The 24,826-nt window shown below is 45.9% G+C and overlaps 1 protein-coding gene across 8 annotated transcripts in view; it reads left to right on the top strand.

The window, feature by feature from the left end:
• Positions 1-24,826, top strand: part of LOC144175627 (E3 ubiquitin-protein ligase MIB2-like) — a 279,842-nt gene that overhangs the window by 216,619 nt on the left and 38,397 nt on the right. For 7 of the 8 annotated variants that reach the window (XM_077704683.1, XM_077704681.1, XM_077704679.1 and 4 more), the window contains one exon: positions 96-253. In XM_077704683.1, coding sequence (XP_077560809.1) covers positions 96-253 — 158 coding nt within the window. Of the gene's footprint in view, positions 1-95; positions 254-23,133; positions 23,261-24,826 lie in introns of all 8 variants that reach the window. The other variant, XM_077704682.1, reaches the window with a different exon arrangement.

Below are 24,826 nucleotides of genomic sequence, written 5' to 3'. Positions count from 1 at the left end.
CAGCATCAGCGGCTTGTTTTTCATTTTTCAGGCCTTGGTGAAAAATGATTCTTTTTGTGTGGTCACGACGGCAATTGATGTGATATATTTCGCAGGACAACGTAGGAAACACCGTCCTCCATTCTGCGATACTAGCTGGCATGCAGCAGGAGATCATCAGCCTGATATTACAACTGCCGACAGTGAATGTTGCCATTAAGAACCAGAAAGGAAAGACCCCTTTACACATCGCAGCAGTGAAAGCCACCCCATGGTGAGGCTTATGTGTTGTAACGATTTACCGTAAGCTCATATTTTAGAAGGAGAGAAATATTGTCACAGACGTATTGTTCCTAGTGATTTAGCTTCCAGTGAACGCTTCCCCTTACAAGAGAAACTTTGGCCCCACATAAAAGTGCTTGCCTTGTAACGTTGCCGCACCTGCGATCATGCACAGTTTCATAAAGGACTAAATTCCTCTCTACAGTTATAGTAGTACCATTGCCAAATTTGTTGCAGGGGCTCAGTATGGTTACTTGACCACTTCAAAATGATGCCAAAGCTCTGAAATTATGGAAGCATAAAATACGTGCCCATATTGTCATCGGGCTCACCTATATAGAAATGAATTGATGCCCTAAGTCTCAAATAGGTATTCACACAATTTTACTGGAGAAAAAGGTTCTATGCGTGAAATAGGAAGTATTTTTTCCTCTAGAATACCTACTGCTTGCCACAAAGATTACATAACCAATGAGCCGGCTAAAATAATATTCCACTGGATTGCAGGTATCTAATCAAAATATTTGATCATGTGAAGTGAACAGTCCTGCTGTGAACTGAAGGCTCCAAAGTATTCTGTTCTCACGCACCACCCATCTAAAGCTCCGTCCCCGCACGGGGCACCTTGAGCAATCTTGGTGACGGTACTGGCGATACCGCGGACCCCGAGCCCCCAAACATAAGCTGGATCCAACCGTGGCGATGTGTTTATAGGTGGAGGGTTAGAAACCACGAACGGTGGCCGTCGGAGCCCAGGTCAAGCTCCGGCGGATGGGCTCCCTGTCTGTCTACCAGGCAGGGAGCTCCGGGACCTCTTTGGCTACCAGGGTAACGTCAAAGAAGAAAGTACCCCAGTCTCCCTGCTTTTATACTATGCTATATGGCATTTTCAAACCCCCCCCCCCCCAAACGTGATCGGCCCCCTAAAAGGGGCCGAACCGAAGTATCGTTTCCCCCATTGCCATCTTTAACATTTCCTGAACCAGAATATTACTCTCGATTTCTTGTCATGGAATCCCTCAATTCAACCCACCCTCTTGCATCTCAGTCAGTCTTCTTGATCGCCAAGTATCTTGAAGCCATAATAGGAAAATCGTATAAAGGCAAAAAACAAAAATCTGGTGAACTCCTAATCGAAATAAATGACAAGCAGCAGTCCACAAAGCTTCTAGCTCAGACAAAACTGGCTGATCTAGATATCAGGGTCACACCCCATCGGAGCCTAAACAGCTCGCAGGGTGTGATATCAGAGACAGATCTCTTGAACGAAACCGATGCGGATCTCCTTGCCGGCTTGAAGGATCAGGGCGTCACTGCCGTGAGACGCATCACCATCCGCAGAGACGACAAGGAGATTCCCACCAAGCACATCATCTTGACCTTTGACCGCGCAGTTCTCCCACAACACATAAATGCAGGTTTTATCCGTTGCTCCATCCGTCCGTACATCCCGAACCCGCGGCGCTGTTTTAAGTGCCAGCGGTTCGGGCACGGTACGAACTCTTGCCGTGGCCGAACTACGTGTGCACAATGCGCGGCGCATGATCATCCGAGCGAGAACTGCCCATCCGAAACCCTCAATTGTGTAAACTGCGGGGGGCCGCATGCAGCATACTCCAGCAAGTGCGAAAAATTCCAACTAGAAAAAAAGATCATAAACATTAAGGTCACTGAGAACATCACCTTTCCAGAGGCGAGAAATAGGTTCGCCTCTTTTCCTCTGGGGAGGTACGCCGACGGAGCTCGCCGGGGGGCGGAGCGGCGTCTGGTTTCCACAGGGACCCAGTTCAGCGAGTCTGACCTGGTCCCTCCTCCGCCCCCCCCTGGGTTGCCTGTGGCAGCCCAACCCGCCACCACGCCGCTTGCTGAGGCAGCAGCGGTTGTGGTGGGAACGTCTTCCGTCGGGACCGGTGCCGCTATCGCCTCTGTCTCCCCATCCTCTAGTGCGTTGGAGGGTACCGAGGTGATGGACACCACGGGCCCCGCACCGGCTCCCACCGCCACCGCACCGCCCGTGCCACCTCTGGCGCCCCGGATGCCCTCGGCGGTGGCGGCTCAAGCGAAGGGCTCCCGAGGGGGGGCCAAGTCCGGGGGGCCCGGTCCGTCGGGCACCCCTCGGACATCCGACGACGAGATGGATGTCGGGCCGTTCCTGCCTGCAACACAACGCAAGGAACGCATCCCGACGCCAAAGCCTCCTGACAAGCCAAAAAAGGCGAGAGTCACAGCCCCGAAAGACGACACATAAACAAACACACACACTCCAGTAGCTCTCACACTAAATAATGGGAAGAGAAAACATAATTCAATGGAACTGTAGAGGCCTTCTTAAAAATCTTGACGATGTATACGAACTACTGCATGCTAATCAGCCAAGTGTAATGTGTGTTCAGGAAACACATTTGAATTCCAAGCACACAAATTTCTTGAATAGTTACGTGGTCTTCAGAAAGGACTGGGATGGCTGCACACACTCTTCTGGTGGTGTGGCCATAATTGCCCGGAAATCCTTAGCCTGCCACCCTGTCACTCTGAACACTGTCCTCGAGGCTGTAGCAATCCGTACGATAATATTTAATAGATTGATAACGGTATGCTCCATTTACATTCCTCCTGATTTTGCACTTCTGAGCTCTGATTTCGAGGCAGTGGTTGACCAGCTGCCCGAACCATACATACTAACAGGCGACCTTATTGCGCACAACTCTCTTTGGGGCTCCTCCAGAATGGATGCCCGAGGTCGCCTGATAGAGAAGTTTCTTACATCCTCCGGAGCATGCCTTTTCAACAAAAAACAGCCTACATACCATAACTTAGGACACAATACATACTCGCATCTTGACTTGGCGATTGGTTCCGCAGTTCTCTTTCCATATCTTGAGTGGGATGTGGGCACAGACCCATATGGTAGTGACCATTTCCCCACTTCCCTAACGTACATAGGTAAAGGCCCATGCAGTCCATCTTCCCGTAACAGGTTTAATGAATCAAAAGCAAACTGCAGGACATTCACAGAAACATCTAAACTACACCACACATCCATAAAACACCTACACGTGGAGGAAGCCGCCCAACTCGTCACGGCGCACATCCTCGACGCCGCCGAAAAGTCCATTCCCCAGGCCTCCAGTGGGTCCCGCACCCCAAGGAGGCCCTGGTGGAACGAGGACTGCAGGCGGGCGCGAGAGGCCCAGAACAAGGCGTGGGGTGTCCTTCGCCGGTACCCCACGTCAGATAACCTCATTTCTTTTAAACGGGCAAAGGCTCTTGGGAAGCGAGTGCGTCGTGAGGCGAAAAGGGAGAGTTGGCGCACATTCCTCACTTCCATCAACTCATACACCGACACTCACAAAGTCTGGACACGAATACGCAAGCTAAAAGGACAACAGACACACAGCCTGGCCCTGGTTAGCACAACAGGGGACACACTCGAAGACCAGGCCAACACGCTTGCACAACACTTCGAACACGTGTCCAGCTCAGCACATTACACAAACACTTTCATGAAACACAAAACATCTGCGGAGAAGTCACTGCGTGATAGCAACAAGTCGCACACTTCTTACAATTCTCCTTTTTCAATTTATGAGCTGAAGGCTGCTTTGACCACATGTAAACCTTCAGCTCCAGGTGCAGATAAGATTACTTACACAATGATACAATTTTTACAGTCAGACACCCTTGAAACACTCCTACACCTCTACAACAAAATATGGCTCTCGGGGCACATTCCACGCTCTTGGAGGGAGGCCATTGTAGTGGCTTTCCTAAAGGAAGAGAAGGACCCTTCCTCTCCTACCAGTTATCGTCCCATTGCCCTGACAAGCTGCCTGTGTAAGCTCTTTGAGAAGATGATAAACACGAGACTCGTGTACTTCTTAGAGTACAATGGTCTTCTCGAGAGTTGCCAGGCAGGCTTCAGGGCGGGGCGATCTACCAACGATCAACTCGTTGCATTAGGGGCGTATATAAAAGATGCTTTCCTCCATAAGCAGTACTGTATGACAGTATTCTTTGATCTAGAAAATGCGTATGATACTGCTTGGAGGTATGGTATCCTCATCGACCTAAAGTCCTTTGGCATAACGGGTAACATGATGAACATGCTTTCTAGTTACATGTCCGAAAGGACGTGTTTCGCGTGCGACTTGGAACTGCACTCTCTAGGGTGCATGTGCAGGAAAATGGAGTGCCACAAGGTGAAGTATTAGGTTGCACCCTTTTTATTGTAAAAATGAATTCCCTCAGGAAGGCATTGCCACCGTCGATTTCCTGCTCCGTTTATGTAGACGACGTACAATTATAATTTAAGTCTTGTAACCTGTCTGTCTGCGAGCGCCAAGTCCAGCTTGGTGTTAACAAGCTAGCTGGTTCGACAGACAGCAATGGTTTTAAATTTAATCCAGGGAGGTGCACTTGTGTCTTGTTTTCCAAGAGGCGTGGCATCCGGCCGGATCCAGACATTCATCTCAAAGGTGTCTCGATTCCTGTCAAGAAAGAACACAAGTTTTTAGGTATAATCTTTGACGAAAAGCTCACGTTTATTCCACACATAAAACAACTAAAACACAAATGCTTAAAAACAATGAATATCCTGAAGGTTCTGTCGCACATTTCTTTTGGTGCTGACAAACAACTTCTTTACGTGTTTTTACCAGCTTGATAGGCTCACGACTGGACTATGGTAGCGTTGTCTATGGGTCAGCCACTAAAACATCCCTCAGAATGCTGGACCCTGTGCTTCATCTAGGTCTCCGCTTCTCGTGTGGTGCCTTTCGGACTAGTCCAGTCGAAAGTCTGTATGTAGAGTGCAACAAATGGAGCCTAGAACGTCAGCGAGCCTACACAGACCTGCTTTATGCTTTTAAAATCTCATCAATGCCTCACCATCCTTTTACGTCAGTTTTTTAAGATACATCAATATCTCAACCTCTTACTAATCGCCCATCAGTCTCTGCTCCCTTCGCTTTCAGAGTAAGAGAAGAAGCGCCACAACTTGATGTCATGTTCTCAGACACCATCAAAACCTCTGCTACTGAACTTCTAGTACCGTGGCAGCTTCGCCCGATATCATGTGATGTATCTTTTACAAGTGTCGAGAAAAACAGAGTGCCTAGAAGCGCGATCGTGCAACATTTCTTGTCCCTGCAGCATAAATACAAGTGTGCTGAATTTTACACAGATGCTTCTAAAACTGCCACAACTGTTTCCTGTGCTGCGCATGGTGGTGGTACCTTTAATGTTTAATGTCTGTAGAACTATGAATAGAAATACAAGTATCTTTACGGCAGAGGCCTATGGCATGCGTCTTGTAGTTAAACATATTGTTCTAAGTCGAATTCCGAAATCTGTAATTTATACTGATTCTTTAAGGGTTGTGCGTACATTATCCTCACAGAAGTCTAAAAACCATGTGGTCAATGCTCTCATTAGTACTATTCTGTCTGTGCATGCGTTAAACCTTGATGTGACCGTGTGCTGGGTGCCAGGGCACTCTGGAATTCCAGGTAATGAGACCGCAGACCGAATGGCGGCCGCTGCTGCCCTTACAACTACAGTTGACATAACAACAATACCCTACACCGACCTCAAATCACACATCAGACACCACCTTCGGACAACATATGGCAAGCGCACTGGAATCAACAGACTGACAACAAACTACACATTATAAAGCCACTCTTGGGAGCATACACCAGTGATACTCACAACAGACACAACGAAGTTACCCTGGCTCGATTACGGATAGGCCACACGCATGCAACACATTCCCACCTGCTCACGGGATCTCCAAGGCACCTGTGTAGCAGGTGCGGGGAGGGCCTATCCGTAGTCCACATACTAATAACATGCAAGGCACTTCACACAACACGACACAAACACTTCAGAGAACTCTACAGACAACATATCCCACTACACCCATCGCTGTTTCTAGGTGACGATGCCAGTGTTTCTATGAAACGTGTGTTTGATTATTTGTCAGATATAAAGTTTTTAAATCTTATCTCATATCACGCATAATCAAATCTGGCCCTATACACCAGCCATCACCATTACCTTTAATTGATTTTACAATGTCCGATTTACACGTTTTTATACCTACATTTTAATGGTAATCACTTCTCTTCATTATATAACTTCTTTTCTGGCGCTCTTTGCCCTCGCTGGCCTTGCGCCATGAAACACCAACCATCATCATCATCTAAAGCTCCGTTCCAGATTTTTTGCTGAATGATGCACACTACACCGTTTCAAATTCAAATTCAAATCTTGCCATATGCCTGCTTATGCCATAACAGTAATTTGAATACATATTAAAATGCTAAAGCCTTTCCCAATGCACTTCCCAGCCGATAGATGCAGCAAGAGAAGAATGATAAGAGATTGTCATTCTCTATAAAGCTTAATCTCACATCCTAGCATGACGTAATTGTAGAATGTGATAAAAAACGGTGCTTTTGGACTCACACCTTACGGCAAATTTTGTCTAACTGGGAATATTCGAGGGTTTTTTTTCGCGCTTGCGTTGCAAATTGGTCTTTGTGGGGAAGGAAATATGTATGCCTCGCGCTTTCTTGCGTAGGGTTCGAGATGAGTTAGCCTGTAATTTGCGTCTAAGATTCAAGAGGGTTTCCTAAACGCGGAGCACTTATCTCAGCTCGACTGAAATGACAAAGTAGCCCTACAGGCGAACTAAATGCTTTATGTTCGCTGAGGATGATTTCCGTAACGTATACACAAGTTCTGCTTTATTTATTTCAATTATATATTCATAATAACCCTAAAGGCCATCGTGAGAGGGAATTACATATGGGGGGTTACATGAGCAAAAGTACAAACAATGGACGTGAAAAACGAAGAAAGAAAAGGGATAAAATTTCAAATCAAATACAGACTAAGGTTGACGTATATATTATAAAAAGTAATTGGTAATGACAACAAAAATAGAGCAAGGAATGGGCAACAAAAAATCGTTCGAATACAAACAACTACACAGTGATCAACCTACGAAAATGAAAGACAACATAATCAATGCCCTTAATATTAAAAAAAAACAAATAAACCATTCACTCAAAAACAAAAAAATATACACCCACTCATTACACCACAAACAAGCTGAATCAGGGTAATAAATTTCCGATTAATGAATTTCAATTTCTGCGGAAAGGCTGTCAACTCCGGTGCATGTGCCGTGATGTTGGTCGATACAGAGCAAAGCAGCAACCTGAACAAATTGCAGGAACGGAGCGTTAGAAATTGGATGCGCAGCGCCGCTTCCATGCCCACTTCACGCTAAATGGTTTCGACTCCCAACTTAATGAGGTAACATCTGGTGTGCCTCAAGGTTCAGTTCTAGGTCCCTTACTATTTTTAATATATATTAATGATCTATCTAACCATGTGTCTTCTTCAATGCATCTGTACGCAGACGATTGGGTCATTTATCGTAAAATCAGGTGTGACGACGACAATCGTGAACTGCAGTCTGACTTGAACAAAATTGTGACATGGTGCGAAACATGAAAAATGGTGCTTAACCCCCTAAAATGCAAGGTTGTGCGTATTTCTCGGAGCGACGTATGTTCACCTTTTTACACACTAACTGATGTGCCACTAGAAAACGTATCATCCTGTCGTTATCTCGGCGTCACCTTGTCATCAGACCTAACCTGGAAATTGCACATTAATTCCATCACATCAAACGCTAATCGCATGCTGTGCTATTTACGACGAAATTTCAGCCAAGCTCCGGTCTCCCTAAAGTTAACACTTTACCGAACTTTAATACGCTCGAAACTAGAATACGCTGCATCTATTTGGGATCCGATCCACGCTAACTTAATTCAGTCTGTAGAGCTAGTGCAAAACAACGCAGTGCGTTTTATATTGTCGAACTATCAACGAGCAGCCAGTGTTACATCAATGAAGTTAGGTTTATCTTTGCCTCTCCTGACCCTGCGCAGAAGATATTTTCGTCTTTGCCTGTTCCACAAAGTATACAATCATAACTTGCTGCGCAGCTTGCTTATACCGCCACCATTCTATCGTTCGTCCCGTATTGATCACATGCATAAAGTTGGAATCACTCATTGTCAAACCAACACATTTTTTCACTCATTCCGACCCCGCACATCAAGTGATTGGAACCGCCTTCCTGCAGATATAGCATCCATAACAGATCACACACTTTTTCGAAGCTCGTTATATGCGTATTTGGTTCCACATGACCAATCATAATTTGTTTCTTATAGTTCTGGCGCACAGTTGCCCTTGTATCTGCATTTATCTTTTATTTTGTATGCTTTGATCAGCATATACCACTCGGTGTTAATGCTTGTGTCTTTGACATGAAGCTGCCACCTTCCGTTCCTATTTTCTTTTTTCTTCCTTTGCGATGTGCATATATTTTGCTTTATGCCTTTTTGATGGGAATATATGTTGTGATGTGAATATATTGATGTGAACTAATTGGTCTTGATTATGGTATTTATGTCGCGACTACGTATAGTTGGCCAATTAAGGAGATTTTGTGTAATTGGCCGCATCTGTGTTTTTTTGTAAAACACTGTAAACCACTCCTCTCTACAATGCTTCGGCGATTGAGAGTGGGTGAAATAAATAAATAAATAAATAAATAAATAAATATTTTCAGCAAACACCCTTGCCGTGAAAAACAGGCACGGACCTATTGCTAAGCCTTATCTCGGCGACGTCTTACAGCCCTCTCCAGATAATTATTCATTGCAAAAAGTACCTAGAATTTATGGTAATTATGCGCGTGTGGTCGCCGGAAACAATTTGAAATATCTTTTTCGTCTATGCTCCTTGGCTGCACTATAAAAAAGTCCTGAAGGTTTGTTGCACCACTCCGCTGCAGACTTACCAATCACTGTTAACGATGACAAATTATAAGAAAATTCCGGTACACAGCCCAACGGGATGACCCTGAAAATGAATGGTTCTGTAGGCGGCCGATGAGGCGGTGCGGCCGATCCTACGTTTATTTCGGTTGCGTTGGTCGTGCCATGGTCAGGACGAGGCCCGTAGAAACGGGGTGCCGTTCCAGACCGGGTGCCGGGTGCCGAGTGTGTTCCATGCCAGCTGGCCAATCTGCTGATGATGATGGTGGCGCTTAAGAAGATGATGATGGTGCCTCTACAGGGCTCCCCCCTAGCGTGAAGCGCGGGAAAGTGACAAACGTAAATGACAATGCACGAAAATGCACTATGCGCTATGTACAGGTATGTACCATTTGTCCGTTGTCAGGAAGAGTCCATGGGCAGTCAGTGTTCAACTGGCAGGGGTTGACTAACGGCACGGTCCTGGTCGTCGGCGAGGTAGCGTCCGGGATGTGGGAAAACCTCTGGTGGACGAGGCTGAGGCTGGGATTGGAGGATGGAACGAGTTGGTGTAGGGTATAGCAGCCTCGGAGAAAAAGTGGCGTGAGCCGCGCTCATGGAGTAGACGAAATGGCAATACTCAGAGAATCGGTGCTGCACAAGCAGGGTCTGGCGATGCGTGCACATCATCGTTCGGCAGCCGGTTCGACGAGGCTGACATTCCATGACGTGGAATTGTCGAGCGCGGTTTCGGGCGCAGCATCGTTGCGGAGGTTCGTAGTGCGTCCGTGGTATGACGACTCTGCTGAGCGCGACAACAGCAAAACACCCGAGTGCCGAAGTGCCGACGAGTATTTGCATGAATCCGAAGTCGCCGTCGACCGGACACGAGCCAAGGGTGTTGGGCAAGGCGCCAGTGACGGCTTGGGGCGTGCACTGATGGAGCCCCTGCGACGAAACTCGCTTTGACGAATGTTGCTTAGGACGTCGGTGGGGACGTCGGCGGCGCCGAATAACAGACTTTGTCTGGTCGGGCGATTTGTGCGGGCGCGGTCTGGTCATCCTGCACGTCGAGGTTTACGGGGCGCTCTTGGGGCACGTGATGTAGAGCCGTGGCCGCGGCTGTGTTGTTGGTGTCCGCGGACAGGGCCACAATGTACGATTCACCCGAGTCAGGCTGCGATTGTAGTGGGACTGGACATTGCGTCAACGTCGTGGTGCACTTCATGTGCAACGCTCGTGAAGCAGCCGACGAGCTTCGGAAAGATAGCACGGTCACGCAGTCAAGGCGCTCACCGGAGTCCTCGCCTGGAGTAGAAGAAGCAGTCGAGGCAAGCTGTGGCAAGTGGGTTTGTGCAGCAGACGCAACAACGTTTGGGACTGCGCCATGGTGTTGCGTCGAGTTGGCTAAGTCAAACGCTAATTCGGAAGTGCCGCAAGTCGTAGTCGGGGCTCGCGCTTGTTGGTCAGGCGAGGGTGGATCTGCCGGGGACGTGTAATCCACGGATGCCGTTGGAAGGCCTGGTGGTGTGGACAAAGGCGTTCCTATACCGTAGGGGTTTAGGACAGCGGCCTTCAAATTGTCATACGCACCGGGTCCTGCGGTTGGCAGCTGGATCTGCTCATTGAGGTCAGCAGGTAGCTTCTGTAGTGTCACGAGGTACCTGATTTCTGGGGAGAAGATATCATTTAAGTACAAATGACCCTCCAAGATGACGAACCATGCAGCTTGGTTTAAGGTGGAATCAAGCAGGATCAGCAAGGGAAGGTCTGGGATGGCGGGGAAAGTTCATCGAGTGCCGTCGTCTGCGTTGTGGCTGGGGAGGCAGCGTTGTGAAGCCATGGCTTAGCCGCTTGTCGGATCACCAAATTGTAGGCGGGCTATGAGGCGGTGCGGCCGAGCCCGTGTTTATTTCGGTTGCGTTGGCCGTGCAATGGTCAGGAGGAGGCGCGTAGAAACAGGGCGCCGTTCCAGACCGGGTGCCGGGTACCCAAAGCAGGAAAAATTGTTAATATTGATAATCTCAGGCCAATTTCGCTCACCTCATGCGCAGGTAAGCTAATGGAGGCGATGGTCCGGGATCATCGTTCTCCACACTGAGTCCACGGGCCTCTTTGCTGACACCATGTTCGGGTTCCGCCCACATATGTTAGCACAAGACGTCCTTCTGCAGCTACACCGCGACGTAATTCGACCAACTACAATGCGAGAAAACGATAAAGCCATCCTTGCCCTAGATCTCAAGGGGGCATTTGACAACGTCCGGCACAGCAGCATACTAGAAAACTTAAGTAGAATGGATTGTGGTCAGAAAGCCTTTGCGTACGTCAGAGATTTCCTCTCCAAACGTCAAGCATTTCTGAGGATCGAAGATGAGGAGTACCGTCCATAATTCATTGGTACAAGGGGAACTCCACAAGAAGCGATCCTATCGCCACTACTCTTTAACGTCGCTATGATGTAGCTGCCGCACAAATTAGCTCGGGTAGAGGGTATACAACATGCCCTTTACGCCGGTGACATAACAATCTGGAGCACAGAAGGCAGCCTTGGGGAAATGGAGGACCGCCTTCAAAGGATTGCCAGCATTGTCGAAAGCTATGCTAATGACTGCGGCCTCCAATGTGCCCCAACAAAATCAGAACTTTTGCACATTAAACCCAATCCTAAAGAGAACACAAGGCTTTGCATATCTTTAAAAGGTGGTTCTATCAGAGAAGTGGAAGAAATTAGGATCCTGGCCTGCTTGTTCACAACAAACTTAGTCCGGAGACCACCATTGCCAAACTGAAGCGAACCGGTGAACAGGTCGGACGGATGATACAACGCGTATCCAACAAGCGCGGCGAGTTACGGGTCAGGGAAGCACTCCGGCTCGCCCATGCCTTTGTAACCAGTAGGATTCTCTTCTCTATACCCTACCTCCGTACGAACAAAAAACACGAGAATCGCATTGACATCATCATTAGGAAGGCCATAAAACGAGCCCTTGACCTCCCGGTGGCTACCTCCAACACTAGGTTATCGGCGCTGGGAGTGCTCAATTCGTATCAAGAGCTGAAAGAGGCTCATCTCACAAAACTAGACTCGCACAAACGGCGTCCGGGCGCCACTTGCTTAATCGCCGACAAATCAAACATGAGTGCATCCCAGAGGAGACGTGCAAACTCCCAGAGTTGTGGCCCCACAGGCTCTGGGTGCATCCACTTCCGCGTAACATGGAAAAGCACACTCACGAAGGCCGGAGGGAAGCACGCGCTAATACCCTGGAAAGGAAATACGGAAATGGGCGAGGTGTAATCTTGGTTGATGTGGCAGAACCGCCGCCTCTAGGGTTCTTCACTGCCGTTGTAGGTCACAGGGACCAGCAAGTCGATGGGCTCTCCTACCGGGCTCCTAACTCCACGCAAGCCGAGGCGATTGCCATAGCGCTCGCCGCCTCGGACCCGAAGTCAAGGACAATAATCACGGACTCTCGCCGAGCCTGTGAAAGCTATTTAGCGGGCACGGTACCACGCTTGGCCTACAGAATTTTAAAACGAGTGGGGCGGTTCGTAGACCCCGCACCTACAGAAATTGTGTGGTCTCCGGGGCATCAGGGTCTGAGAGGTAACGAGGCCGCGCACCCGGCTGCCCGAGCGCTTACCCACCGGGCGCCTCACCCATGCTCTCCCGGCTCGGAGATTAGCAAACCACTCCTGCGGTTCAGAGAAATAGTAAAACATTACTGCGATAACCGCCGGCTTTACCCAGCCCCTGGAAATGGTCTGAGCAAGGCCGATGAGCGAATACTACGGTGCCTGCAGACGAACACATTTATGTGCCCTGCAGTAGCAAAGCATTCCGACCCTAAAACAGATAGGCGGCGTCTGCACTGTGGGGAGGTGTCCGACACCTTCCACATGGTGTGGGCATGCCAGCACAACCCTGCGTTATCCCCAAACCCCTCCCCTACCAGAGAGGCATGGGAGGCAGCCCTGCTCAATTTCTCGGGGCTAGAGTCTCAAAGGGCTCTAGTTCGACGAGCGAGAGTGGCGGCTTTGACCAATGGGGTCCCGGAATAGGGACTGCACCTGTGCGGAGGGCCAGATGCCCTAACTCTCTGTTATTCTGATCAAAAATAAAGTTTCACTCCTTCTCCTCCTCCTCCGAGTGTGTTCCGTGCCAGCTGGCCAATCTACTGATGATGATAAGAAATGATGATGATGGTGGCGCTTCAGTTCTTTTCATGTTCTGGAAACCTGTCCACAATGTAAGGCCTCTCAAAAGAACTGTTTCAACACTGAGTTTATTCGCTTGTGGTTAATTTTGCAAGTATGTACATTCACATTTCCTAACGTTATTCGTTCCATGGCCCGTTGTGCAGACCTAGGTTCGCTTTCTACTTATTTAGTAAGGCGCCACGTTTCAGCTCCGTAGGTCTACACCCGCAGTATGCACTGGTTATAGATGTTTTTTTAATGACCGAGGTAGCACACTTTTCATTAATTGGGAGTGCTTGCCGAGTGCTCTCCGGCCCATAGCTATTATGCGCCAGATTTCTTTCTCGTGGTTGGGGTCAGCACTAACCATCTGTCCGATACAGTTATATTGGATTTAATTTAATTTATTTTCACCCTCAAAGCCCCGACGACATTACATAAGGAGGGGGGATATTGTCCGAGGTATATAGCTTATGAACAGCAAACAAGGGTAAGCAAAAAGGAAGGCAAAAATAATTACCAGATTACAGAGGTAAAACACAACTGCATTACGCATATTTAAACAAAGTTCAATAACAGAAATACCGGTAGTGTAGGAATTTGATGGTTTATCTTGTCACGAAATGTTTTCCGATTACTACATGAGGCGATATCATCCGGCAATGTATGCCACATCGCTACAGCATGAGGAAAGAAGAGTTTGTGGGTGACACATGGCAGTTTTTTCGGGCCATGGGATGATTGTGATTCAAACGGGATGACGTTCGCGGCTGTGGTGTCAATAAAGCGTCTCTTGTTTCAGGAGGGTAATAGAAAGCATGAAGAAGGCACAGGGGAAAGATAATGCGACTAGATGCGATCTTGGGAATACCGAGGGTTTGTGTGAGTGATGTGACGCTTATTTTGTTCGAGTGCTGTGACGTGATAAAACGAGTTGCGCGGCTTTGAATTGATTCTAAATCGTTAAAAACATGACTGCGAAGGATTCCCAATAGATGATGCGTATTCAAGCTTAGGGCGAAGGAATGTTAAGTATGCCAGCTTTTTAAAATCAGAAGATGCGGACTGAAGATTTCGGCGGAGGAATACAAGTGTTCGTGAAGAGTCAGAGCAGATGAATTCAGTGTGTGGAACCTAGGATAGGGAAGACGTTAGGTGCACTCCGAGGTATTTGTAGTTTGTAGTCCTATAAACAGGGGTTGTTTTAATGCCATTGGAATGCTCGGTTATTATGTGTTTACAAGGAAATGCCATGACGTTACATTCACCAAGGTTAAGAGGCATCTGTGCTTTACCGGACCATGCAGAAATGAGTCGAGGTCGTGCGGCAGGGTGCCGTTATCGATGGAGCTATGGGTAGGGTCGTATATCACGCATTCGTCCACAAGTTATCCTAATTGGATTTTATATTAGTAGCTACATCGTTTATGTAGATTAGAAACGGCAGAAAAGATAGACATGCGCCCTGGGGTACTCCAGATGTGGTGCTGGAGAGTGGTGAGTATTTGTTATTGGCAAGAGTTTGTAGCATGCGGTCTGTTAGGAAGAGTTCTAACCAGCGCAGTAAGTTTTCGGGAATACTGAGGCTAGATAATTTAAACAAGAGGTGACTATGCGGGGTGTGATCATATGCCTCTTAAAAATCTAAGAATATGGCGTCGACTTCTATGTTAGCATCCATGAAATGCAAGATGTGTGTAAATTCAGCCAGTTGAGTCGCACACGATAATGATTTGCGGAAACCATTGTGGTGAAGGTAAAAGAAGTTGATTGATTCAAGGTACTTCACAAGATTTGGTGCTCTAATGTGTTAGAGTAACTTGCAAGAGACACACGTAAGGGAAATTTTCTACGAATTTGTTGACGACATGGATGTGATTCCTGGTTGAGTACCCTTTCCTGAGCCCAGCCTGCTCTTTGGGTTGATAGGAATTCAGGCTGTCACCGGTGTGGCCAACTATAAATTTTGTTTGCAGCTTATCAACAACTGAGAGAAGGCTCATGGGTCTGTAATTATTGAGATGCTCCTTGGGATTTCCCATCTTAATAACCAGAAATATGTTTGTCTTTGTTCAGATTATGGGCACCTTTTGAGTCTTCATGCATTCCGAAAATAGTACATGCAGCAAGCTGTTCTAGTACAATATCTCCTCCGTCCTTCAAACGATCTACAGTTATGCCGTCGTCACCTGCAGCTTTTCCTGTTTTCATGCTTTTGAGAGCCTTTCCAACTTCCTCTGTAGTTTATACGGGGGCATGGCAAGTTGAGCTTGTATTCTCTGTAGTTTCCCTCTGTCTAGCGCCGCTGGCCTACAGCCTGGTGTAGAATCGTTCTACTACCTTAATTATCTCGTCCAACTTGTGGGTAATATTTGTCTGCTCATCTCTGAGTGAGTACAGTCGGTAAAACGCTTGTCTATAACAGCGACTTCAACTTCAACCAGCTGCAACCGAAAACTGCCGAAACATACTCGTTCCAAACATGTCGGAGGCAAAAGCGAAGTGCTAAGACTTCAGAATTCCTCAGTAGTTTTAATCAAATCCCGCTCCGGCTGGGCAGGATAGGGCTGAGAGTGCGAAAGCTGTGTTATAGACAAGCCTTTTACCGGCTGTACAACCTTTCTTTACCGATGACTAGCTTTCTTTTAATTGATTTCAAGCTTCTCCCTATTTGCAGCGTTTCCTCGATCACTGCCATGTTATATGCACAAACGTCTTTTGTTTTATTTCTGTTGATCAGTTTTGACAGCTCTGACACTTCAACCCGTTCCACCGTGCTTGACACTTTCAGTTTCTTGAATTCGGCTATTAGTTTCTTCATTTTCATAGTTACTTTTCCCGTTTGTTCTCTATATGCTGTTTCTCCAACACCTGCCGATGATTCACTGAGTGCCGATGTTAGGTCGCCTTTTAGCCTGTCTACACTGACCTTGTTCTGCTCGTTGAAAAGCTAGAATTTGTTTTGAAGAGTTATTTTAAGCTTCTGCGATCGGTCTATGACTCATTCTATGCGAGGTTTCTTCGCTTTCAAGGCTTGCGTTCTCTCGTTTCTGAGATTCAGTCTTAACTTGCATGTAGGCATCCTGTGATTGCTGCTCCGTATCTTACTTGCACACCTCTACGTCTGGCACCATACCCTGGTTGTGACTTATAATGAAGTCAATTTCATTTTTGGTTGTACCATCGGGGCTTTTCAACGTCCAGTTCCTATTCTTTCGTATGCAGAAAAATGTTTTCACTAACCACAGGTTATTTCTCTCTGCAAATCTTACCAGCTTGCCTCCTCTACTGTTGCGATGTTCTATTCCGAAGTTTCGCACTGACCTTTTTATGATTTTATTCTTAAAGAGCGTTGTGTTAGTCTCCCATCCCAATCGTGACTACCATGCTACCTTATTTATTGCTGATTCGACTTCCTCGTAGAAGCTATCTACGGCTTCATATTCGCTGGTTGTTGGCGCGTAGGCCTGTACTATCTTAAACCTGTATTGCTTGTTTAACTTCATCACAACAGCCGCGACTCTCTTGCTAATGCTGAAAAACTCCTCCACTTTTCCTGCTATTTTTCTGTGGATTAACTATCCCACCCCGTGTTCTTTCTTCCTAACATTGTCCCATCATTATACTAACATTGTTCTTCCTAACGTTATCCTAACAAATAACGTTAGTAGTAACACTCAGTGACAAGAAAGGAGCTGCCTGTATCCGAGAACAAACTAAAGTTGACGATGTCATAGTTCAAATAAACAAAAAGAAATGGACTTGGGCTGGCCATGTGGTGAGGTGAGCCGACAACCGGTGGAATCAGAGTAACAGAGGGGATACCAAGAGATGGGTATAGAATCAGGGGAAGGCCAATAACATAATGGAGGGATGAAATATGGAATGTCGGAGGTAAACTGTGCAGTCGAGCGATTGGCTGTCAATAGAAGAGTCATTCTTCCTGCAGTAGACTTGAACAAGCTGATGATGAATGAGAGATGTTATTCGCATCAAAAACTAGAGCACATTCCGATCCTTCGCGCACCAGATGTTGGATATGAGATTTGCCATTCTGAATTTGACGCCCCCAATTTTATTTATCTCATACTGCAGAACACAACAGGTGGTCCAATAAGGACGGGCAATCACGAATCACAACGAGCAAAACAGTGAACTAACATTGATCACGAACGCAAAAAACAACAAAGTGAGTAAAATGACGAAATATATATAGTGCTACATAAACAAATATACACAATGCGAAAAACATACATACTATGCAAGGCGGTCACGCTCTGACAAGGAGTTCCACTCAGACACTGTGTGCCCGAAAAAGGAAAATTTATATGTATCTGTTTTGGCAAAATATGGTGTTAAAGAGTTTGGTTGGTGATGTCGTGTATTTCTGGTTGACAAAGGGGTTAAATACAATGAAGGGTCCATCGCAAATCTATGGTTAAGGAAGGAGCTCAGGAAGTCTATGCGGAGTTGCCTTCTTCTAGATTGAAGTAGTGGAATGTTGTTAGCTTACATTAGTTCCGATGGAGAGTCCGTGCGACGAAATTTAGAATATATAAAGCGAACTGCTTTTCTTTGATTTCTTTCCAATTTATCTATGTTACATTTTGTGTAGGGATCCCTCACTACGCATGCGTATTCTAATTTTGGTCGAATGTAGGACTGATAACACAGACGTTTTACATTTGGTGGTGAATTGCGAAGCTTGTGTCTCAAGAAGCACAATTTTTTGAAAGCAGATGCACAAATGTTATCAATGTATGAATTCCAAGACAGGTTAGCAGTGAACGTAACACCTAGATATTTGTAGTTATTGACCTGTTTAACAGTAGATGAACCAAGGGAATAAGCATAGTGAAGGGGATATTTTTTCGAGTTATACACATGGAAACTATTTTTTCTGTATTTACAATCATACCCCATTTGTTGCACCATTGGTATATGTAGTCTAGATTTTTGTTTAGCTCTATTTGATAATGTGTGTTATGAATTTCACGAAATAAAACGCAATCGTCTGCGAACAACCGAATCTGGATGGCTGGCTCAATTACTTCTACACTATCACTTATACCGGACCGTGTGGCCGGCCTGTACTGTTGCTGATCCCATTTCTAGGTCCCATTTGTAGTCCTCCTTCATTAAGACTTCATATTGAGACAAAAGCTGCGCATAAACTTCTGTATTCCATTCTTACCCCCAATTAGTTCATACACTGGTTATGGATACTGACTAGGAAAGTGCATGAACATGACTGCGTATCTAAAGGTAAAAAAATTGGTGCTCTTTGCCCTTAGTTGGCCTTGCGCCATTAAAATACAAACATCATCATCATCATTTACAGGTAAAAGCATCTCTGACAGTAGACGTGGCTAGTTGTCTGGGGCACCCGCCTCGGCTTCGGGAGGTGGCCAAGGTTCGAAACCCACCACCGGACACCCACCGTTAAACGGGTACAAACCCCCGCCCCCGGTGCCAGGGCTTTTCCAGGGGTGGCACGATTGGGAAAGGCTCTGCAAACTCCGCCCTACGGCCACACCGGGGTCTTTAGTTTAGTACGAGGTCGCTCGTAAGGGCGGACACTTTGACGGGCAGCCTCTGGCCCCCGGGTGTTATGTGTTTCATGAAATGGCTCTGATTCATGAAATATTTGTTTATTTAACCACAAATACACGCCCAGATACATAAACAATGTATGTTTGTGAGCGCAAAAAAAAGAGCTTAAGTATTATGAAAAAAATATGGGGGAGGACACAGTGTATAGCAAACTGGGATATCGCATGGTGGTTTGTCGCCCTGGATGGAGCATTTTTCGTGAAAATATTATTCTAGGCCTCCATATTCACGCCAATGTCACCATTACTTTCCCAGCAAGTTATTCGTTTAGCTGATGCGAAGCTAACCTAGGAAAATGTCGTAGATTTTTTCGGAACCGCGTTCTAAATAAGCAACGAGAATCTGGTTGGAAGAGCCTAGGAGTTCTTATCAGACGGATGGAAATTTATGACATTTCTTGCAGCGCCCAAGCTATGATACCAAAGCAACTCCAAGTGCAGGCGTTAGTGACGCCGTGTTAGATCACGCAGAAAAGGAAGTCAAAATAATGCGCGATTTACTTGGTTTCCACTGCCTTTTTTAGTGCCAATTATGACAAAATTTATTGGTGAACACCTTAATATTTAAGGAATGATATGTGTTTTACACATAACTGTTATTATATAATAAATCAATTAGGAAGTTATTTCAGTGCCAATGAACCACCACTGGCCCGGGTACTAACGCATTTTTCCAGGCAACAAAGAGTCAGTAAAATGGTGACGCAACAAGAAAACAAACCATAAAACGTATACATAGGAATGAAAGTGTACCAGAATAGGGTAAACAACACTTCAGTACTATGCAAAGAGAAACAATATACAAAAGCATGAAACAGGAGAAAATATTGATTTAGGTGCAGGACCAAATATTTCGGTCACATGCTGTTCAAAAACCGTTCTCAATGCGATTTCAATTCTGTCATTTTCCATTCTTATCAAATCTGAAGCCCCCACACATTCTCTCTACTTCCCTTTTGTAATGCTGGAGGGGAACCTGGCTGTTATTTGTGGTGACATGCATAACTGCAGAACAAGAAAATGGGTTCAGTTACTCGCGAATCATTTCACATTCACCACATCAAAAGGAGTTCTCAGGCAATTAGTATGTTAACTACGGATAGGGCCTCTCCCCACCTGCTGCACTGGGGTCTAGAAGATCCCGTGAGCAGATACGAGTGCGTTACATGTGTTCCCTATCCTTAGCCTAGCGAAGGCGACTTCCGTGTATCTTTTGTGCACGAGACAGCTTGTACCACCCCAAGTGTGGCTTTATTACATGTAGTTTTTTGTCTGTTTTTCACTCCAGTGTGCTTGCCATGTTCTACGCAACTGTTGTCTTATGTGTTGCTTGACGTCTGTATAGGTTATTATTGTAATATCTACAGTGTTCCTGAGTGCAGCAGCAGCGGCCCTCTCGTCTGGCAACTCGTTCCCAGTAATCCCAGCATGTCTTGGGGACGAGCAGAAGAGCAGCTGATGCTTTTGCGCACAGACCGACATAATGGTGTTGAACACAAAATTAACTATGTGGTTTTTTGGGGGCTTGTGCGATGATAGTGCACGAACAACACTCGAAGAATCTGTATAGATGACGGAATTGGGAATTTGATTTTCAAGAATGTGCTGTACGATTATTATAATTCCGTATGATTCTACTGAAAAAATGGTTGTGTGTAGGCTCATGGTTTTGGCTGCATTGAGATTCAGACCATGAGCAGCGCAGGACACCATAGTGGAGGTTTTAGAAGCGTCACTGTGAAGTTCTGCACATGGGTATTTAAACTGCAGGGCACTTCACGCTAAACGACACAAACACTTTCCAGAAATGTAGAGATGATAAATCCCACTCCACCCATCGCACTTCTTAGGCGACCCCGCGGCGGTGGCTCAGTGGCTGAGGCGTTGGGCTGCTGAGCACGAGGTCGCGGGTTCGATTCCAGGTCACGGCGGCCACTTTTCTGATGGAGGCGAAAAGCATAAACGCCCATGTGTACGAGATTTCAGCGCACATTAAATGTCCCCAGGTGGTCAAAATTAATTCGGAGCCCTTCACTAGGGCGCGCCTCATCGCCTGCGTTGCGTTGGCGCGTTAAACCGTACAATCACGCACTTCTTAGGCGATGAACCAATGTTTTCTGTCGAGCGAGTTTTTAAGTATTTATCGGAAGTTAAATTTCTGAATCTCTTGTCGTATCATGCATAATCACAACCTGGCCCTCTAGACGAGCAATCTCCATTGTCTTTATTTGTTTTTACCTCTGTTGCTGTTCAATTTTAGTATTCAACTTAAGTCTGTGGTAACTAACCATCTGTTTTTGGTGCTCTTTGCCCTGGTTGGCCTTGCGCCACTAAAATGCAACCATCATCATCAGTTCTCAGGTAACCTCCTACTTTTTGTGAAATCTTTTTGGTTTTGACCGAGGAAAGCAGGTAGCATTCTTTCACGTTCTCTGTGTGCCTCAGCTGGATGCCCAAGACACTTAATGAGTGGTTGGCGATAATACTCAGCGGCCTGCTTTTACACAATCGCCTTGTTTCTTTGAACACCAGAACTCCGCTTTTCAGAACTTTGTTACCAATATGCAGTAGTGAATCCGGTGCGAAAATAGTCAAGCTGCATGGTTTAATCAAACCAGAACTGCACCAGAAAAAAATAAATGCAGCCAAAATCTCACCGCATCATTTTTTTAAATATTAGCCCAATGAAGCACCCAAAATTGTTTCTTAGCAGACGTCAACAATTAATGCGCGTAAAAGTTTTCTGAGTAGTAAGAACACAATTTTTGATGGTTTTTTTTAATGAAATGGCCACAAATTCGCCGTAACACCCTCTCCAACCCAAATCTGCTTGAAATATTCAGTTTTATCAAACGTTAAACTACTCGAACAAACAAACCAACTCCGAAGTTTTATAGCCATCTTAACATTGTTTCAACTAACCTCATCTACAGAGTACAAGTTCATCTGGAAAATTACCTGTTTAACACCGCATCCATTAGAATGATTTAATACTGCGGAATGCAAGTGCAAGTGACTATACTTGTTTATACTTTGAATTTTTATGCATACTTTTGCATTGTATCTGCATAGTTTCCTATTTGTTTCCTTGCATAGAAACGTTCTTGTAATTTGTAGGCGACTCTATGGATATCCTTACAAGGGGTTGCAGTATGCATAAATAAAATAAATAAATAAATGTATAAATGCGTAAACTTTATTTATCAAGAACGAAAAAATGATTCCCAAAACACGCCTTGGTGTAACGTTGTGTCCCTTCTCCTAAGTAATGGTGGAGTTGGGTGCATTTACAAACCGCAGTGCAAGTACTCCGTTGTGTACCCATAGTGTGACTGGACAATGCGTGTTCCTGGAAGTAGGTTGGGAGCTGGTGTTGTTGCTTTTTTAGTCATTGTTTGACATGCATTATAAAGACCTTTCTAGAGATGCTCTTCGCACCCATGGAACTGACGCATTCCTAAAATTCGTTATTTTTTCCACATTTTCAATTACGTCTACACCCATTCAAACCAGCAGTCATTGAATAAGTAGAGAGCGTGTCAGTCAAATAGGTATGGTGGTGTTTTCTTTGTTTCCAAACATAAAAAATGGGCATTCGTGCAACTTGATTTTGTTGCGTCCTATTTAGTCCCGAGTGAAGAACTTAATTTGCGTGGCTGTTTGACAGCTATGGAAACTTGAAAAAATAAAATGCTGATACGTTTGTGCATTCCGCCTTTGCCCGAAGTCATAACCAGCCATTTTTTCCAGAAACGTGTATAGCATGCAATGTTTGGCAAGCCACTGAGCATTTAGCGCTTTGTCATTGTTGTTTGTGTGTTTTCTTGAGTAGTTCAAAACAAGTATTTAAAAAAACAGTTTTACAGAAGTACGTCCCATAAAATAAATCTGACCGGTGGTCCTCCCGTTCAATAATGCAAGCAAAATGTATCATTAGAAAGGCAGTATACACAATGAGGGAAATAGAACAAAAAAATACGAATTCATATAAACAGTTATAAACTGGTAGTAGATTCCAAACCGAATACAGCGGATGTGTGCAGTATGTAGTACAAAAAGTTGTCATGTGGAACTTTCATTATTAACGGGGAAATGCAAGTACCAATCTGTACAAAAAATTAGGCGCGGGTAGAAACATGCGCTCAGAGTTACCTTACGAATGTGTACAAGCAAGGACACATTTTTGTTCACGACGTTTTTTTTTCTTTTTGTCACAGGGAAACGCAACAGATTCTGCAAATCAGCACGGAAATCGTTGATGAGAAATCCAAGCACGGCTTCACTGCCTTACATTTTGCCGCCTACAAGAACCGATATGAAATCATGAAAACCCTTGTCATGCAGGCATGACGAATATGACAGATTCGGTTAACATTAGTTTAGTTTTGCGTATGAATAATGTATTTTTGGACTGCTCCAGAAAGGGTGTTAAACATAGCAGATTCGCAGCTGTGTGTGTGCCACAGTAAGTAATGTAGTCTTAGCAACAGGTCACTTGGCGCAAATACCTTGTAGGGATGCATATAGAAACCCTTGTTGAAGGATGATTGCCGATGCTGTTCGTTTCTCGTCCACATTTTCGTACATGTAAAAAACAAGTAAAAGATTGCAGTAATGCCTAATGCTCTTTGGCCCGATGAAGTATAGTTAGCACGCTTTCCTATTTTTATTAAGCCAAATCTACGTCTTCTTATAAAACCGAGTTTTCACTTCATGAGCGGAGGGCGGCTCTGCTCACTTGTAAATCCTCAGCTCCAGGGCCATACACCATCACTTACATAAAGATACAGAACTGACACGCAGACACGCCTCAAACACTCATCCACCTGCATACCAAGATATTGCTTTCGGTGCAGATTCCAAAGTCTTGGAAGAAGGCTATAATTGCAGCTCTCCTGATAGAGGGTAAGGACCCTTCCACTTTCGCTATATTCGGTGACAACTTAAGAACGGCACCGGAAGTTGCTGCTGTGCCTTATTACCGTAGACGGATGTTTCTCCGGGCGGCGCAAGTAGGGCGTTACTGGGAATATTTTGAACATGGCGTGAGCCGTTCCCGTGATTTGTTGGACTTAATATGCTTATAAACGACTCCAGTGACGACAAACAAACTGCGTGAGACAAGGCAGACGATATCACGCATTCATAGCAAACCCCTTTCAAAACGCGCGCGCACTGAAGTCACGGTCCGGCGCTTTGGCGGAGTGATACCCTACATGAGGTGGGGCCGTTCTTGAGTTGTAACCGAGTATAGCTATCAACCCATTGCCCTGACGGACTGCCTGTGCAAGCTTCTCGAGGTAATAAACCGGAGGTTTGTGTGCTTTCTTCAGTATAATGGTCTTCTCGAGAGCTTCCTGGCAGGCTTCAGGGCAGGGCGTTCCACCAAGGTGCAACCTGTTGTGTTGGAATTCTACGTAAAAGATGCATTCATTCACAAACAGTTCTGCATTACAATCTGATATGGCAAAGGCCTACGACACAGTCTGGCGATACGGCATCTTGTTGCGCTGCTGAGCACGACGTCGCGGGTTCGATTCCAAGCCGCGGCGGTCGCTTTTCTGATGGAGGCGAAAAGCAAAAATGCCCGTGTGTACGAGATTTCGGCGCACGTTAAAGATCCCCAGGTGGTCAAAATTAATCCGGAGCCCTCCACTACTTCGCGCCTCATCGCCTACGTTGCGTCGGTGCGTTAAACCCTACAATCAATCAAATCAATACGGCATCTTGAGTGACATGAAGTCATTCAGTGTTTCGGGTAATCCCCGCACGGGGCACCTTGAGCAATCTTGGTGACGGTACTGGCGATACCGCGGACCCCAAGCCCCAAACATAAGCTGGATCCAACCGTGGCGATGTGTTTATAGGTGGAGGGTTAGAAACCACGAACGGTGGCCGTCGGAGCCCAGG

The sequence above is a fragment of the Haemaphysalis longicornis genome, unplaced genomic scaffold (assembly GCF_048455015.1).
Source record: "Haemaphysalis longicornis isolate Haplotype H1 unplaced genomic scaffold, Haemaphysalis longicornis Haplotype H1 scaffold_3, whole genome shotgun sequence".
Classification (NCBI taxonomy): Eukaryota; Metazoa; Arthropoda; class Arachnida; order Ixodida; family Ixodidae; genus Haemaphysalis; species Haemaphysalis longicornis.
This window is presented reverse-complemented; position numbering and strand designations above follow the sequence as displayed.